The sequence below is a fragment of the Tachypleus tridentatus genome, chromosome 13, assembly GCF_004210375.1.
Source record: "Tachypleus tridentatus isolate NWPU-2018 chromosome 13, ASM421037v1, whole genome shotgun sequence".
NCBI lineage: Eukaryota > Metazoa > Arthropoda > Merostomata > Xiphosura > Limulidae > Tachypleus > Tachypleus tridentatus.
Window position 1 is genome coordinate 39,900,821 of NC_134837.1, and position 19,922 is coordinate 39,920,742.

The following is a 19,922-nucleotide window of genomic DNA, read 5'->3' on the forward strand; positions in this document are numbered from 1 at the left end:
AATTCTCAGATAACGAATTTCTAATTTGCATTTTAATCAAAACAAATCGGTTAAAAAATCAGGAATGCGTACAAGATATAATATTGAAAATGGTGTGCAGATTAAACACAATAAAACATTTCACTTAGAAAACACGAAGTAAAAATAAAAATATATGTTATTATATGTTACTAATACCATAACTACTTCATTATACGGGCCAGGCATGGCCAGGTGGGTTAAGGCGTTCGACTCGTAATCTGAGGGTCGCGGGTTCGCATCCCCGTCGCGCCAAACATGCTCGCCCTTTCAGCCGTGGGGGCGTTATAATGTGACGGTCAATCCCCCTATTCGTTGGTAAAAGAGTAGCCCAGAAGTTGGTGGTGGGTGGTGATGACTAGCTGCCTTCACTCTAGTCTTACACTGCTAAATTAGGGACGGTTATCGCAGATAGTCCTCGTGTAGTTTTGGGCGAAATTGAAAACAAACCAAACCATATCTAATAATGTGAATTAAACAAAACATTTACACTCGGGTGAATGGCTGGCTTTGATAGCGATTCTGAAAGGTAAAGATGTGCGGGAGCTCGAATCTGCCACCCTCATCTTATGTGTCGATTGCCTGTAACAACCAGACCATAGCAGGCCCGACCATTATATTTATTAAAAAGTTATAAAATCGTACGATTCAGTCAACATTTCCTTCTCTTCTATTCTTTTTTAATTGAATGATTCAGACAAATGGATATCTACACAGAGTTGTCCCTATCAAATCTTGAACTAATCTTGTCTAACAAAATAGTGATATTTGACTGTTACTCTTATAGTACTAACTAAGCCTAACGTGCAGAGCACGATTTGCTAAAACCAGTTGTGAACCATGAATGAGATGCTACAAAATATTGATACATTACCCGGTAGGCGTCTCTAGACCCATTAGAGATTAGTGAAAAACATATTTGAAGTTGGGCATTATAAACACATTAATTTTTCCCAGGGGCTCAAATTTGGGATTTGATCCTTGTAACGCAGAGATTTTTTGTTTGGAATTAAGCCTAACGCTAAAACAATGGACTATCTGTGTTCTGCTTACCACAGATATCGAAACCCGGTTTCTAGTGCTGTGAGCTCCAGACGTGTCTTGATATGTAATGTTGCACAAAGTCAGATATCACGTGTTAATAAAGAACATTTCGTTATTTTAAGCGTGGTTAGTGCAGATAGCCCTCGTGTAGCTTTGACCGAATTCAAAAATAATTCTTTAAACGTGAAAAACACATCTGTTTAAGCAGTAGAATTACGTTTGTATTTTTACAAGTATACGGTAATTTACTCAACAGTTACAACTAGACATTAGTTTTTGTTAATTTGCTTCAATCATACAGTTTTAGCAAAAAATAAAATCTCTATATTAAAAATAAACTTGTGTGTTTCTTTGCATTTATTATTTCTACAAGCAAAGAAATATTGAACTTTTAGGGTTAGGTTTTTAAATATCTTTTTATCGGTCATTCAAGCCCACAAAAATATTTATATTAATAAAATATCACTTAGAAAATTATGTTTGTATGATACTTTAAAAAAACCTATTCTTATTATTTCTACCTATTGTGTAATATATGCTTAGTGTTACTTGTTATCAATTCCTCTTTGATTTGTAAAGATGTGTTATTATGGAATGTAATGTTTATACGTCAATCATCAAGCACAAAATAGTTAACATATTGTATTACCATATAAACAGTTAACACCCATTACAGTTTGTTAATTTCCTGGTTCGATAAACGTTAGATGTGTGTTTTTATCGAATAATGTGCTTGTATTGCTGTATCACTTTACTTAAATTGTTTTGTTTGTTTTGAATTTCACGTAAAGCTACGCGAGGGCTATCCGCGCTAGCTGTCCCTAATTTAGCAGTCTAAGACTAGAAGGAAGGCAGCTAGTCATCATCTCTCAACGCCAACTATTGGGCCATTCTTTTACCAACGAACAGTTGGATTGACCGTCACCTTTACCACCTCGCCATGCCAAGCTACATAAACTGAAGAGATGCACTCCACACTGGTTATTTAAGAGTTTGAAATAAACATTGGCCTTTGTAAACGAGTAAAATACTCTAATTTTTGTAAAATGTAAAGTCATTGTTAGCCATTATTGACATCGGTCTCTGGTACTACATTATTTTTATAAATAAATAGGTATCAAAACTGTGTTTAGTTTCCATCAGTTGGATCGAACTCTCATTACCGACATACAAAGATATCTACCACTCGTCACAAATAATACCTTTCTCATCTATACTATTAAGCTACTATTTGACCAAATTAACCAAGTTATTATTGGAAAACTCGGCTCTGCAACTTCTAACTAATTCTACTTCACTTATTAAGCTGCATCACTCTTAGGCTTAAAGCTCTGATAGTCTCAGTGGAATAAAAGCTCAGTCTTAGCTTGCAAACAAAATCTCTTTATATGACTAACTTTTGCACTCTATCCAACCAGTTAGTTTGTTTGTTTTTGAAGTTCACGCAAAGCTACACAAGGGCTATCTGCGCTAGCCGTCCCTAATTTAGCAGTGTAAGACTAGAGGGAAGGCAGCTAGTCATCACAACCCACCGCCAACTCTTGGGACTCTTTTACTAACGAATAGTGGGATTGACCGTCACATTATAACGCTCCCACAGTTGAAAGGGCGAGCATATTTGGTGAGGCTGGGATTAGAACCCGCGACTCTAAGATTACGAGTCGAACGCCTTAACCCACCTGGCCACACCGGGCTTCCCAACTACGTAACATGCTAAAATAATACTCTTACAGTTAATATAAAAAAAAAAATGTAAGGTTTTATTATAACACATATTCGTTCTATTCAGTAATAGGGCGATATCCTTCTGGATGCTTTTTATACAAACTTTTCTAGATCACTCCAGCTTTGATCTAATTTACGGACTTCCTTTCCTCCCATTTGTATTAATGTTATTTCTATGTTGATTTTATTTTTCTTAGAAGTGTTTGTGACGATATGTTGTAATAAAATAAATAAGATTACTTACTGATAACTTCTACTTTTACGGCACTTTTGAGAGTTCGTCCCCATCGAAAGTCAACTCTACAATTGTAATCTCCTTCATCTTCCTCTACCACAGTTTTGATGGTTAGAAAGGCTAGGTCAGAGTCCAAACTAAAGTCCAAGTAGCCACGCTGTCCCAGAAAATCACTGGTGAAGTGCTTGGATTTTTGCAGTGGACCTTTTCTAGAGTCTACACTGAAAATTGGAGCACTTATACCTGATTTGTACCACAACACCAAGGATATGGAGTCGTCCTCAGAAGGAAGGCTGATATTGCAGGGTAGCTGGACCTGAGAGTCCACAACAGCTTGAAGGAATGATACTTCTGTAAGTAGTTGAAAGTTAAAGTTAATAACATCAATACAGTTAAACAAGTACAACTTGCCCATAAATACTAGGTACTCGAAACTAAAAGAAAATCGATGAGGTAATCCCTTGGCAACTTTACCCAGTCTGCAAGTGCATATCTTAAGCTTAATAATGTAGATGTGTAGCATGCAACAGCCTAGCACGTATTGATATGAAATGTCCCTACTTATTTGAAGTCAAACCTCACTTGACATCACCGAGTGAACATGGTCCACATGAATGAACAAAATGGTTTATTCGATTAATTTGCGGATCGTGGAACAGGGTCTTTTGTTCGCTCTCTGAAGTATGAACTTCAAAGAATCGGTTTGGAAGAACCATATTGTTGGAACACCAAATTTGCCAAAGACGAGATGTACAATCCTTGATGGTCACATATTCCATATAGGGTGTTATAGACAAACAGGTTTTATAATTAGTGTTGCTTTTATGGTAAAATTAACAACATAATTTATTTATATCCAAAACATATCCGTTTGTTTGTTTTTTGGAATTTCGCACAAAGCTACTCAAGGGCTATCTGTGCAAGCCGTCCCTAATTTAGCAGTGTAAGACTAGAGGGAAGGCAGCTAGTCATCACCACCTACCGCCAACTCTTGAGCTACCCTTTTACCAACGAATAGTTGGATTCACCGTCACATTATAACGCCCCCACGGCTGAAAGTGCGAGCATGTTTGGTGCGACCGAGATTCGAACCCGCGATCCTCAGATTACGAGTTGAACGCCTTAACCCACCTGGCCATACCGGGGTTCCAAAACATATCTAATGACCATCAGCCAAAATGATGCGACATCATAACATTTCCGAACCAAAGATAAGATTTCTATAGAATATATCTAGGCAGGTCAACGACCTGCAACTTTACACGTACGTGGAAGTTCGACTTGTTTGAATCCGAGATATCACAATTATAAACACTTTATAAGAGTCAGTTATAGCAAAGTTATACATTTCAATATGATCGTAATATTTGAAGCAGACCAACTGGCCACATCATCATTATTTTACCATAGTATGAAGATTATTAAAATAATTCGAGAATCTTATTACATTTAAGTTGTATCTAGATTACATGCATCTATATAAATAAATTAAAGCTTTAAAAAAAAAAACATTCTTTGTTATTTTGGTGTCGTTAACAAATGAATAGTAATTAGTTCTTTTTCAGAGTACTAATTTCTTTGTTCTTACGAAAGGCATTATCTTCTCAGTTTGCTCTAGTCTACTCCTAAAAACTCTTCTGAACATTATACGAACGTTACCATCAACTATAAAGTTTTCTAATTAATTGAAATTAGTAGATTTACGTCCATGTGCTCAACACAATGTTTGAAAATATCTCGGGTATCTTTTTAATTCAGTTATTATGATTGGGAAAAAAAATGTTAAAAAGCACTACACTATGTTTTTGTCAGTATCACTTGTCAATAGTCCATGTTTCTTGTTACGTTTTACAGGAGAATATCAATAAAAGGTTTACTACTAAAATCAGTGTTGTTGTTTTGTATTTTACTTCTTCATGAATCTGGGTTCTCTAAAGATGATTTATTTTTATCATGAAATATTAACGATGGGTTACCTCGTACTGTTTTGCCCCACTCTACTTACCTTAGAGATTTCCCAGAAGTTTCATCATCTCTTTGAATTATGTTACGCTAGTAACATGTCTTTCAGTCCTTTACTTTATTTTTATCTCTATTTCTTTAATAGTAGAAACACTGAAAAAACATTTCAAGTAATACGAGATCGACACCCGAGTTTGCTAGACAAAAGTAAATCGAACCTACTGTTTACACTTCTTTGGCTAAATGCCAGAAATTTTTGCAAGTTGGTGGGGTAAGGGGGTAAGCAAACATTCAAGGATGAAAGAGACAATTTTTCTTTTATGTGTGTGTTGATAACAGTGGTTAAACAGCACGGTTAAGCACCAGTGTGAAAACAACGTTAGTGGGCGTTACACAAGAAGCTTCGTTACGAGATGTAGCCGCCGCTTTAGCTTATGTAAATTATGCTATTGGCGAGATTTCTTTGAAACAATAAAGTGATTTTTGTAACAGATTCTACATCCTAATAAGTACTACCTCTAAAACGTTAGACTTGAAAAAATTGTGTGAGATTTAGAAATAGGTGCACAGATATATTAGAAGGAAAATCATATATTTATCCATAACACAGAAAATTTGAAGAGGATAATTCATTTCAATCTATCTCAACGAAATTTTGTTATTTATCCACAATATAATGGTTAAAAAAACAGATATCTCCCTTTAAGGCTAAAACTTTTCTATAACCTTGGGTTAGAACTGCGTGTAACACTAAGAGTTCGAGTTTCACCGTGTGGGTATTTGGGTATCGATGTTAAATACCCAGGAGAGTCAGGTACATCAGACCTCTTCCTCCAAACACTAAGAGTGGTTTGGTTTTGGTTTGCTTTGAATTTCGCGCAAAGCTACACAGAGCTATCTGCGCTAGCCGTCCCTAATTTTGCAGTGTAAAACTAGAGGGAAAGCAGCTAGTCATCACCACCCACCGCCAACTGTTGGAGTACTCTTTTACCAACGAAGAGTGGGACTGACCGTCGCATTATAACGTCCCACGGCTGAAAGAGCGAGCATGTTTAGTGTGATGGGAATTCGAACCCGCGACCTTCAGATTACGTGTAAAGTGCCTTAACCACCTGACCATGCCGGGACCCACTAAGAGTGACACAAAATCTTCCCCTCGGTGGACTCAGTAGATAGCCTGATGTGGCTTTACTATAAGAAAAAACACACACAGTTTTATTATTTCAGTTGATCTTATTTAATGAACACCGTACATTCCTACAATTACATTATATTTTTCAATCTCTTATTTATCACATATACAGTTCTATTCCCTTGGTTAATTTTCTTATTTCACGCTGTTGTTCCCTTCAGTTTTCTTGACTTTTTAATCTAGACTTTTTTCATTATATTAACACATGTAAGGTGTCAAGACAAAGTAATTGAAACCGTGGGTTATTTGCACCGAATAAAGCCACGAAGGATTTTCAGAAAATAACTTAGCCTGAAAGAAAATTATAAAGAAAACAATAAAAAAATTGTTATGTTCGCGCTACAAACGCTTGTAGTAAACAAAGTGCTTAAGTTTTCCCAGAACATAAAATTTATTGAGTGAGATATTACAAAAAACAAGCTTTAGATAGGAGCAACTGAACAGTTTGTATCATCTGCATAACATTACAAAAATGTCATTGAAAATCTATTTACTGAATATCAATACACAGAAAGCTAATATGGGAACATTAAATATTTGTGAAAAACAAAACTATTTTAATTAACTAACAAGTTTCGTTTCAAAATAAGATAAAAATTTATTCATAAATTAGTGTTTAACTGTAAAGCTATCTCGTCAATTTGTCTGTAAAGCGAAACGTAAAAATATTTGTCAATGATACGAATGATTTAACTTGGTAATTGCTCTTTTCCTTGCACAATTGATTTGCAGTTGGAAATGGGTGTTAACTCAATGTGATAACGAAATAAAGTTTTATATTATGCGTCTAAAAACAAACAAGTTTCTTGACCAAATTGGAAAGATATTCAATTCGTTGAGGCTGGAGCAAAGTTTTAAAATAATTTTCTAATTAGCTGGTTGGTTTAATTGGCAACTCAAAAACCTTCATTTTCCCTATCGTATTTAATGTTATTTTTACGCTTGTAACAACGAACATGTTATAAAGTACTCGACAGTCTGTATTATAGATCGAATATAAATTAAAGTTATTCAAGGTGAATATTAAAATTGGTGTATATGTGGCGTTTTTATTGCAAACTACGTTCGCACGTTATACAGACGTCACAGTTACTATGGTGAATACACTATTTTTGATAGATAGGACAATAGAGAATAGTGGAAAAAAACAATTTAGGGTATCTGAGACGCTGAGTTTCGGAGAGTAAGTGCAAACGTCATCAGTTCTCTTTCTACTTAGACAAGGAATTAGGTAGAAACACAACCCGAAAACAAGTAGACCTGCCAACGTTGAAAAATTCACTTATAGCAACACCGTTCATATTTTTCTTCTAGATAATACTATTTTCAGGTGACAAAACAGATACCTTCAGGATAAGTTAACATTTGTGCTCCCACCAAATATTCCAGTGGCGCTCATTAAATTATCCCATGGTCTGAAACTTTAATTTCGTTGGGGTGTGCAAATATTTTATAACATTGTTGGGAATAGTTAGTTATGAATTTCGAGCAGAACTAAACTAGAGCTATCTGCACTAGTCGTCCCAAATTTAATAGTGAAAGAATAAAAGGAAGGCAGCTAGTGATCACCGCCCACCGCCAACACTTGGGATACTCTTTTCCAAAGAATAGTGGGATTGACCGTCGAGTTATAACGCCCCCCCCCACGGCTGAAAAGGTGAGCATGTTTGGTGTGAAGGGGATTCAAACCCGCGACCCTCAGATTACAAGTCGAGTGCCTTAGTCACCTGGCCATTCTGGGCCAGGTATATATAAGACTTGTATGATTTCGTATGCAATGAAAGATCCGGCATGTTCATGAGTTCGAATCCTCGTCCCCACAAACATCTTTATTCTTCAGCCGTGGGAGCGTTATTATATACGGCAAATCACACTATTCGTTGATCAAAGAGTAGCCCAAAAGTAGGCGATGGGTAGTGATGACTAGCTGTCTTACACTGCTAAATTAGGAACAACTAGCGCAGATAGCCCTTGTTTAGCTTTGCGTGAAATTCAAAACAAACTGAACCAAACTTATACATGCCACTTAATGAGTAACGAACAGTCCAAACAAAATGATATCATGTTACTTTGTATAATCCTCAGCAACTGATCAAAGCTACCGCATGTTCGGTCACTTTAGATTATTTCCATATCATTTAGACAGTTTAGTTGGAAAACTAAGTTGTTCTTTCGGACTCAGAACACTGATACAGACCTTTTTATTTCAAAATGCTGATTCAGGCAGTGCGAGAAATTCGAGTAATACTGAGGAGACATAATTCATTAAGCTTATGTTAAGTTGAAATCAGGAGTAAATTATCAGGGTAAAAACTGAAACAAATATGGTTCAACAGTTAACTGGACGCTTTATGCAAATAACTTATAAATACATGACATTAAATTATTTTATGATTAGTTATAACCAACAAATTTTATTACGCACAAAATCGTGCAAAACCAGAATTTCTATTGTCCTAACAAACCGTATAAATATGAAAACTGAAGTAATTTGTAGTAGTAGCGTAAAATTTGGGATTTCTCTCTCTTTCAATTTGCAAGGTTGTTTTAAAATGCAAAATATACACAGATCAGCTATTTTCATATTTTGAGAAGGGTAAATTCTTCCGTGTAAACAGTACCTGATCCTAACTAGTCAAATAGCTTAGGCTACTTTGACAATTACGTGTGTGTGCTTCGTGATTGGCTTTGTCTTCTTTCCATAAGCTCGAGACGATAATGTGTCACGTTAACCTTTAATGATACATTTTATATCTCAATACTAAATTTATATTCGGCCCATAACGAGGACCCTAAATGAGAATATACCATATTCATTGCAGCAAATAGGGGTACACAACAAAATAAATTATGAGAACAGAAAAATAAAATCATGCTCTTATACATTCTAACTCGACAAAAACGTATGTATGTGATTTAACTCAATGTAAATAGAATTCCCGTGTCTTATTACCTTTCATCACTCGTTAAAACATTTATTATGATTTACTGTGCAGTGATTATAAATGCATGCTCAGTTTGTCTTACTGCATTTTACAAGAAATAAGTTATCGAACGTATGGTCCCAAAGAAAAAACTCTATTGTTAATCAGAAGTAATTGTTTAACACCTAAACTAAAACATCTAAATTTTTTTTTTAAGACCTCTGTTGTTGAAATTGCTTTTCCAAATGAAGAGCTGAGACAGAAATCTTTGCAACCTGTGTTTAAAATATGCCATTATTCCATACGGCAAATTCCTCCTCCTAAACCTGAAACGTAAAACATGATGCTTCAAAAGCATATGATTTCCGTTACATATGGTTACCAAGTTTTTAATTATCAAATTCTCGTGCGTCTAGTAGTGCATATCCATTTTTTTGTCTTTTATTTACCTATAACCATTTCATCTCGATAATTAGACAAAATATATATGTAACGCAGAACACAGTAATCCTGAAAAGACACTTTTCTTGTGAGTTATATTAAAACTCGTACGTCCTAATGTTTCGAAAAGTTAGATGAACATAGATCCAAAGCGATGACGCTAGGGTCTTTCCTTTGACATAGTCTACTTTGAGGGAACATTATTAAGGCTCGTAAGGTAAAGTAACGTGAAATACTGAAACATATTTTTAAAAAGCTGTTATTAAAGAAAACAAAAAATATACATCTTTTTCTCCAAAGTTACTTTTACTTTTGGTACAATAATAATAAATATTACACAAAGAAATTATTCTTGGTTTAGAGTTATCTCCTGGATACAGGTATCTTGGTCAAACTTTTTCTAACAACGTCGTTTTGTTTGATACGGCATGCCAAGAGTTTCTAATTTTGGGCCTCTTGTAGTTGCTAAATAAAATATTTTAAGAGTTACTTGATGATAAAGAACAATGTAATTATTCATTACCTTTTCTGTGTGGTTACAAAGGAATACTTTATTAATATTCTAGAACTTTTCATTGAGACAGAAAGGTCCGTAGGAATAATTATGTAGACGAACACAAACAACTGACCAAGTGTACTAATTACAAATGTTAGATACACTATATTAAGCATATATACCTGTAGTATTAAACGTTTTCCTGAAGTTATACATGAAGTGACGAAGAATTTAAGATATATTAAGTAAATACATGTATTTGTAAAATGTTGCAAGATATTTTTACACATATGGAATTATATGTCAAACAGTATCCTAAAAGGAAGCTTGAAGGCTTCTAACACTGATATTCGGGATTCTTTCCATCACACGGACAAAGCATAGATATTCTGCTGTGTAGTCGTGCCCTCAAATAAACAGATACAGATATTTTTAAGCGTGAGTGTTTAGAACATGGCATGGCACAAATAATTTACTGTATAGGTTTATGCAAACAATAACAAATAAGTGAAGCTATTATAACAGTATTAAAAGGTCGCGAAAGTGAAAATGTCAACTGTTTGTTTGTTTGGAATTTCGCACAAAGCTACTCGAGAGCTATCTGTGCTAGCCGTTCCTAATTTAGCAGTGTAAGACTAGAGGGAAGGCAGCTAGTCCTCACTACCCACCGCCAACTCTTTTACCAACCCGCGACCCTCAGATTACGAGTCGCACGCCTTAACACGCTTGGCCATGCCGGGACCTGAAAATGTCAACTGATTTTAAAGAATCTGCTTTCTTTTTTAGTCTAAATTAAATAAATATTCAATGTTAATGTACATCAGAGGGCAAAACTTCAAACATCGTGGCTGTAGATGAAACAACAGCAATGTTTCTAAATGCCTTCATTGAAGTTATTAAGATAAACCGACAATTTTACAAAGATAAAGCAAACATCAAATCGTATTACATACAAGGAAAGAGTTACAGAATTTTGTATATCATTTGTTTTACGCACGCTGATTACAAACCTGTTAATATCAGGGTACGGCAACATCATATAACCTTGATTCTTTAGTGAAACTTGTACTTGGATAAGTTCTTTGACCTCCAATAGCACAGTACTATGTTTACGGACTTATACCTATGGAAACCGGGTTTCAATACCCGTGATGGGCAGATCACAGATGCTTACTAACAAAACAGCCCCTCGCTTGTTTTCTTTGATTTTCGCGCAATGCTACCCGAGGGCTATCTGCGCTAGCCGTCCATAATTTAGCAGTGTAAGACTAGAGGGAAAGCGCCCGCCAACCGCCAACGCTTGGGCTACTCTTCTACCAACGAATAGTGGAATTGACAGTCACATTATAACACCCCCACGGCTGAAAGGGCGAGCATGTTTGGTGCGACCGGGATTCGAACCCGCGACCCTCGGATTACGATTCGAAAGCCGTAACACGCTTGGCCATGTCGGGCCAGCCCCTCGCTAGAACAGCTACAACGCTAAATTCAGAGGTTCGATTCCCCTCGGTGGGCTCAGCAGACAGCCCGATGTAACTTTGCTATAAGAAAAAAACACACACAATAACAAAACAAGAACAACAACAAGTAATTCTTTGAATTATTTGCGTGTGTGTGTTTTCACGTGTTTTTATCGTCTTTTCTTTGTTTTGAATGTCCCCCGGTGGGACGGCAGTAAGACTTCGGATCTACACTGCTAACATCAGACTTTCGATTCCCCTCGGTACACAAAGCAGATATCTTCAACAAAAGACACAACACATTTGTTTTGAAAAATAAATGTAGCTTTATTTTTACTTTCAAACATTTCACATCATGTCAACTTTCATCTTCATGTCATTGTTGTTTATTCTTTTTTTCACTAGTTTTGCATTATTTCACTAATTAAGTAGCTTTTTTTTGTTCGTTTTGAATTTCGCGCATAGCTACTCGAGGGCTATCTGTGCTAGCCGTCCCTAATTTAGCAGTGTAAGACTAGAGGGAAGGCAGGTAATCATCACCACCCACCACCAACTCTTGGGCTACTCTTTTACCAATGAATAGTGGGATTGACCGTAATATTATTCAGCCTCACGGCTGAAAGGGAGAGCATGTTTGGTGCGACCGGGATTCGAACCCGCGACCCTCAGACTACGAGTCGAACGCCTTAACACGCTTGGCCATGCCGGGCCAATTAAGTAGCAGTAAACTCTGTACGTGTGATAAAAAATCTTATTAAGTTCACTTCTTGATCAAAACCCGTTAATAGACATTCAGAGAATTGCAATTATGTACGGTTTTTCCTTCGTCATTGTCGTGTGCATGTTTTAATAGTATTATTTGCAATGATTTGATGGCCACCACTGACTTTATTAAACAAGCATGCTTTGCAAAAGAAACGTTTCGAGCACCTCATACTGCAGTTGATTTTATAACACTGCAACTTGAAAGACGCAACATGACGACAGATCTGATGCATAAGGAAACGTGTTGTGCTTTTAAAACCATCCGAAGTACTTTAAAAACGTTAAATAATTTAAAACCATGATGCACAATTATTTAAATTATTTACCTTTCTAGCGTCATTTATTAAAATTAGAATTTTTTTTTAATAAGGTTGTTTTATATCTCAAATATATTTATTTTATCTTAGTAGTAAAGTTAAACCTATATACAGGGTGTTCGGAAAGTCACTGTGTAATTTTGTAATAATATTTTATTTAGTCTATTTCAAGACAGCAACTGATAGCGGTGTTTAGAAACAAAATAAGAAGGATCCAGAACTGTTTTGATGCCAACAGGGGTCACTTTCAACAATGTTTACAATTATCATTCATATTTACCTCCTGTATTCTATACTGAAACATGTCTGTTAATAAATATATAAGTGCACAGTGGATTTCCGAACACCCTGTACTTAAATTTCCATTTTTGCATTAGTGGCACAGTGGCAACACTGCGGAAGCACAATGCTAGTAACCGCGTTTCGATACCTGTAGTGGGTAGAGCAGAGATAGTGTATTGCGTTATTTTGTGCTTAACTTTAAAACAAAATACATTTATGCATTAATTCGTATATTTAATTAGATAATTAATATATTTATCTGAAATACATGCAGATACCCGGCATGGGCAGGAGGTTAGGGCGCTAAACTCACACTCTAAGGGTTGCGGGATCGAATCTCCGTCACGCCAAGCATGCTTACCCTTTCAATCTTGAAGGCATTATACTGTAACGGTTAATTCCACTATTCGTTGGTAAAAGAGTAGCCCAAGAGTTAGCGGTGAGAGGTGATGACTAGCTGCTTTCTCTGTAATCTTACACTGCCACATTAGGCACGATTAGAACTTTGCTTTGCGGGAAATTAACCTGTTCAGTGTTGTAGACGAGATAACTCGTCCAGGCCGATCGGTAACACAGTGCCACGGACGAGTTAATTCGTTCTCAATAATACCTAACTTCAACGCTAGATGTCAACACCATATATGCATTTGACCTACTTAGAAATTGTTTCACTTTCGATCCAAAATGGCGTCACGAAACAAGTTACAAAATGAAGAAGCATTAGAGTTGTATTGTAACAGCTGAAATACTTGGCAAGTCAACAGGTTAAAAACAAACAAACGATACGCGCAGAGCAATCTTCTTAATTTTTTAATGTGCACATAGACAGTCTCAGACTTTGAGTTACATCTCTAATATATTCTAATTATAAACAAAATAGTATGAAAATAAAGCGAAATTATAAAACTATCAGAAAAGGAGCTTTTATATCATTCATTCTAACAGCGTTTGGGACCAACATAACTGTGGACTTAAGAGCTACTTGAAGCTGTATAACATATGGTCGATTATCATACGCATACTTATGACTGATAATTGTTTGTTTGTTTTTGAATTTCGCGGAAAGCTACACAAGGACTATCTGTGCTAATTGTTCCTAATTTAGCAATGTAAGACTAGAGGGAAGGCAACTAGTCATCACTACCTACCGCTAACTCTTGGGCTACTCTTTTACCAACGTATAATGGGATTGACCGTAACGCTATAATGCACCCACAATAGGGGATTCGAACTCGGGACTCTCATATTGCGAGCTAAGCGCTCTAATCACCTGGTCATGCTGGGCAATAAACTTTCAACAAAGACTTGACGACGTCAGGTTACCGTGGAAAACTTTCAGCTGTGACCACGCTGCTATGCTCAGTGAAGTGACAATATATAATTTCTATTACTCTAATAAATCCAATCAATATTTCCTTCTCCAAATTTCATTGTTAATCTATAATATTATAATTCTTTTTTCCGATTGTTCATCACTAGAACAGAGGTAAATCTTTGGTTTTACAATGCTAAAATCAGGAGCTCGATTCTTCTTGGTGGACACAACATATAGCACGATGTGATTTTGCTATAAAAAATACACGTCCTTATTTCCTGTATAGATAGTCTAGTAAGAACCTGAAATTATAAGTTGATTTCTGTTTAAATGCTAAGAAAGAATATTTATTATTATACTGAAATAACTCTGTAATAATTATATATTCACACACACAAAAATCGTAGCAACAAAGCTACTACAAGTGTATAACATATGCTAGTTAGTAATATTAACAAAACTTGAAAGAATAATAGAAAATGAACCTACAAAAGAGAGTAAACTCAGATTTAAATAATTACAAGTTTTTCTGTTATTAACTATTATTGTTTTGAGCATTAGTTTTATCAATATCTTTTCACTGCTCTGGTTTCAATAAAACGGTGTTACAACAGAATGCACGCGAGATAAACTGCACAAAATTGTAGACTTCTGGACGTCCTTCTGTAAAAGGTACCATACCATAGAGGAAATATTTCAAAACTTTAAACAATGTGAAAAATGTTTGGATAATGCAAACAAAATAATTATATCAGGTAGTAAATTACATGTTACATTTATGATTACTAGTAATATCACTTTTTTATATAAAATTTTTGAAATTTCTTTCTACCGTGCATGGTTATCAAAAATATGTTATGTCTCAGTTTTTGATTGAAAAAGTAATAAAAGTTGGTTAGTATTTTATTTTAAATAAACATTAAAATATTTTTAAAGAGAAAACAAAAGTTTTTACCTAGCATTCGGTAGAGGGCACTGGACAGAAAAATAATTCTAACATAAGTCAACAAAAAAACATTCTTTTGCGTTAATATTTTACGCTGCAGTTATCAGAGACGCGAGAAACAAAATATTTGTTCGTGACTTTACAATAACTATTACAAATACACTTCTGGTCAAAATCTTAAGGCCAATGAACATAAAGAAGAAATATGCATTTTGCGTTGTTAGACTCAACCACTTATTTGAGTAGACCTTCGAAAGATAAAAATAAGAAAAGGGAAAATAAAAATGAAAAACTTTTTTTAGCATTTAAAAGGGAAAATGTGAACACTATAAAATTAGCCTAAATACTAGCTGGTCAAAAGTTTAAGACAATACCAAAAAGAAGTCCTAAACAGGCTGGGAAATGCCCAACAAGAGGTTTCAGTTGTGAGTTGCACGGCCATCATTGCGAATAACTGCAAATATTCGCTTTTGCATGGTAGATATAAGCGTTTGCAGAAGGCTGGCTGCAATGTTATTTTAAGTGGTGAAGATGGCTTCACGAAGATCATGCACTGTTTGGAATTAACGTCCATTTCTATTGACTTCCCTTGCCATCCACCCACAAACATATTCAATAGGGTTCAGTTCAGGCGAACACGCTGCATGGTCCAAAAGAATCACGTTATTCGCCACGAAAAATTCCTTTGTTCTGCAGACATTGTGGATTGCAGCGTTGTCCTGTTAAAAGATCCAGTCATTTCCACATAAGCGAGGGCCTTCAGTCAATAAGAATCGACACTCCAACATGTCAATGTAGCCAGCTGCTGTTTGATGTCTCTGTATAACCTGAAGCTCTATTGTTCCATGGAAGGAGAAAGCACCCCAGATCATGATGGAATCTCTTCCACTGTGTCATGTAGAAAATGTGTCTGGTGGGATATCCTTATCGTGCCAGTAACGTTGGAAACCATCTGGACCATCCAGGTTAATTTTTTTTCTCATCAGAAAACACCTTCTTTTCCCATTTTCTACGTTCCATGTTTGGTGCTTCTCAGCAAAGCTTAACCGAGCTGTTTCGTGGGGTGGAAGGAGGCGTAACCTTTAAAGACGTTTACGGTTTTTAAAGCCTTTCTCTTGCAGATGCCGTCTTATTGTTCTTGAGCTGCATTTGCGTCCGTAAGGGCCTTAATCTGATTAGACGATTGGCTGGTGTCTTGCCAGACAACCCGTTGAATCCTCCTGCTCAACGCCGGCGATATTTTCTTGCGCTTGAAATTCTCGTTCCGTATCCCTAAGGATCGTTTAAGAAATTTGCAACAGCAGTTTTACTACGCCCAATTTCACCAGCGATGGCGCGTTAAGAGAGACCTAGCTTTTGCAGCTCGACAATTCTGCTGCATTCAAACTCTGTCAACGTTTTAGCCTTTGCCATGTTTTTACCCAATGTAACACGGGAGATGTCAGTGGGAGATGTTGATAACGCTAATGCTTGAACACAAATAACTAACTTTCGTTACGTGTTTACCGATTAACGCTTCGTTTCAGTATGGTCTTAAACTTTTGACCAGCTAGTATTTAGGCTAATTTCATAATGTTCACATTTTCCCTATTAAATGCTATAAACGTTTTTTATTTTTATTTTCCCTTTTTTTACTTTCATCTTTCGAAGCTCTACTCAAATAAGTGGTTGAGTCTGGCAACGCAAAATGCATATTTTTTCTTTAGGTTCATTGGTCTTAAGATTTTGGCCAGCAGTGTATATTTGCTATGAACGTGATTAAAATGTTTTAATATATAGTTAGGTTCATTTGTCTTTCAGAATTAATAGCTTCGATGTCCTTTTCTGGAGGCGTACGAAGTCGTTAAAATATCGAACTCAAAACATCTTATTACGTCAGATAATCTTTAGAACCACTTTTTATACATATCGACAAGCTAAAGTTTCATTAGATAATCATCAATTGGTCTCAGATCAAGCAGAAAAAAGAAGAAATAAGATTGTTTTACAGGTAGTATGATTACAGGTAGCAAGCGTTCTGGCCATTTTGTGTAACATGGACAGTATACGTATATCTATACGTGAGTGTGTTTGTTTTTTTGTTTTCGAATTTCGCACAAAGCTATACGAGGGCTATCTGTGCTAGCCATCCCTAATTTAGCAGTGTAAGACTAGAGGGAAGGCAGCTAGTCATCACCACTCACCGCCAACTCTTGGGCTACTCTTTTACCAACGAATAGTGGGATTGACCGTCACTGAAAGGGCGAGGAAGTTTGGTGCGACGGGAATGCGAACCCTCGACCCTCAGATTACGAGTCGCACGCCTTAACACGCTTGGCCATGCCGGGCCACATGAGTTTGTTATTAACTTTTTTGTGTGTTTTTGTACTTATTGGTACAGAATATCAATCCCACTATTCGTTGGTAAAAAAGTAGCCCAAGAGTTGGCGGTGGGTGGTGATGACTAGCTGCCTTCCCTCTAGTCTTACACTGCTAAATTAGGGACGGCTAGCACAGATAGCCCTCTAGTAGCTTTGTGCGAAATTCTAAAACAAACAAACAAACTGTACTTATTGAAGAAGAGCCTTAGTTGACCACTTGTGTAAAAAGATGTCTAATGGAGCGGTTGATTGTAGAATCCAGGATATCAGAAGTCAGAGTATTAATATCCAAGTGAAAAACACAATATACAGAATAAATAAATACATAAACATAGATTTTTGATAGACAGATAGTGAGAAAATATAAAATAAAATAATTATATAATATAAATAATCATTATGAATATAACAGTACATAATGTTAAAAGTGAAGTCCAGTTTTGCGTTTTCAATCAATGTCGGTCTTGGAAAAAAAATAGTTCTTTTTTTTGTTATGGCATTACAGAATCAAGCTGTGACACTGCTTGAACAGATTTAGCTACGACACAAAACTCCAAACTTCTACAAAACATCGAAAACGTGATAAACAGCTTTTTGAACAGTCGCTTTAAAGGAACAAAAAACATAAAACATAAATCCAACACTTGCACAGTACCTCTTGTACTATGCGATTTAGCACCAAGGTTAGGTTTAAAAACAAACATATACATAATTAAATAATTAATTAAATATATCACCTGAATTTAAGACAGTGACTGGAAACACCAGAATGACGATGCTCTGGTAAATAATTAGACCTTCAAGCAAGTGAATCAACCAGGACATCTTAGTTTGTTACTAAACGGTCCTTAAAGTCAATTGGCATCCAAAAAATGACAGATCTGAAAGTAAAACACAAAAATATTTCAAATAAGACAAAACATTTGGTACAAACACAATTAATACTTCCTTAAGCAATAATACTCGTCCCAAAGTAACCACCTCCTTCCTAACTAACATTGTCATACAGTGTGTAGTCCCAAAGTAACCACCTACTTCCTAACAAACATGGTCATACAGTGTGTAACCCCAAAGTAACCATCTCTTTCCTAACAAACATTGTCATACAGTGTGTAACCCCAAAGTAACCACCTACTTCCTAACTAACATTGTCATACAGTGTGTAACCCCAAAGTAACCACCTCCTTCCTAACAAACATTGTTATACAGTGTGTAACCCCAAAGTAACCACCTCCTTCCTAACAAACATTGTTATACAGTGTGTAACGTTTCCATCCTTAACTGATGTTCTCATACTATGTATAATTCGTATCTTTTTAACGAGCATTCTAATACTGTATGTGACCACTTTCTTCTCAACTGTTTATATAACACCATGTGTAACTATTTTCATTTTAACTTTCTCATACTATATATAATCAATATTTTCTTAATGAACAATATAATACCGTGTTTGATTACTTTCTCCTTAACTATTTTAACATAGTGTGTGCAACTACTTCCTTCTTAAAGAACATTCTAATACTGTGTGTATCTCTTTCTTTCTTAACTGGCATGTACTTAGGAAGGAAGTAATATTCCACATTTTTGACAATCAGGTAACTCCTAAAGGAAATCCAATAGGTTTGGTTTGAATTTCGCGCAAAGCTACACGAGGACTATCTATGCTAGCTGTCCCTATTTAGCAATGTGAAACAAGAGGGAAGGCAACTAATCATCACCACCCACCGCCAGCTCTTGGGCTACCCTTTTACCAACGAATGGTGTGACGAGGATTCGAACCCGCGACTCTTAGATTATGATTCGAGTACCTTAATCACCTGGCCTTGCTGGGCTATCCAATAGGCAAGCAGTTAGTGCATACAAAAAGTACTAACGACAAAAGTGAAATACTACTTCCTTCTTTACTAATATTCTCATAACTTGATATATCTTATTTTATCTTAAGTGAGATTTTTCATACTAATCATCAGTATTAGGTAATTTGTGGACAAAGGCGAAATTTAACGGTGAAAACAGAAATACTTTATCTGGAAGTAGTTTAATTATGCGTTTCACTATAAATATTTGACTAAATTTTTATAGTGATAAACAAGGAAAATAGTCTGAAGCAACTTCCCCTTAGGTAAGATATCTTATCGGTGTATAGAAAAACAAATATATATTTTTACCTCTAGTTACATGGCTGTACACAAAATACAATGTACCTGAAATTAGAGACAACTGGCCAGGTCAAACTTATAATAAAAATAAATGCATTTTTTCCCGCTAGTTAGATGATTATATACACAAAATACAATGTACCTGAAGTTAGAGACAATTGACCGGGTCAAACTGTAATACTTATAATAAAAATAAATACTTTTTTTCCCGCTAATTAGATGATTATATACACAAAATACAATGTACCTGAAGTTAGAGACAACTGACCAGGTCAATC

General features: G+C 35.8%; 1 protein-coding gene across 1 annotated transcript in view; it reads right to left on the reverse strand.

The window, feature by feature from the left end:
• The window catches only part of LOC143238861 (protein turtle-like), a 103,253-nt gene that overhangs the window by 55,121 nt on the left and 28,210 nt on the right, over window positions 1-19,922 (reverse strand). Inside the window, exons 2-3 of the mRNA XM_076479443.1 lie at window positions 18,220-18,363; window positions 3,032-3,373 (exon numbers count right to left, since the gene is read on the reverse strand). Of these exons, the coding sequence (XP_076335558.1) occupies window positions 3,032-3,373; window positions 18,220-18,307 (430 nt within the window). The 5' untranslated portion in view covers window positions 18,308-18,363. The remainder of the gene's footprint in view (window positions 1-3,031; window positions 3,374-18,219; window positions 18,364-19,922) is intronic.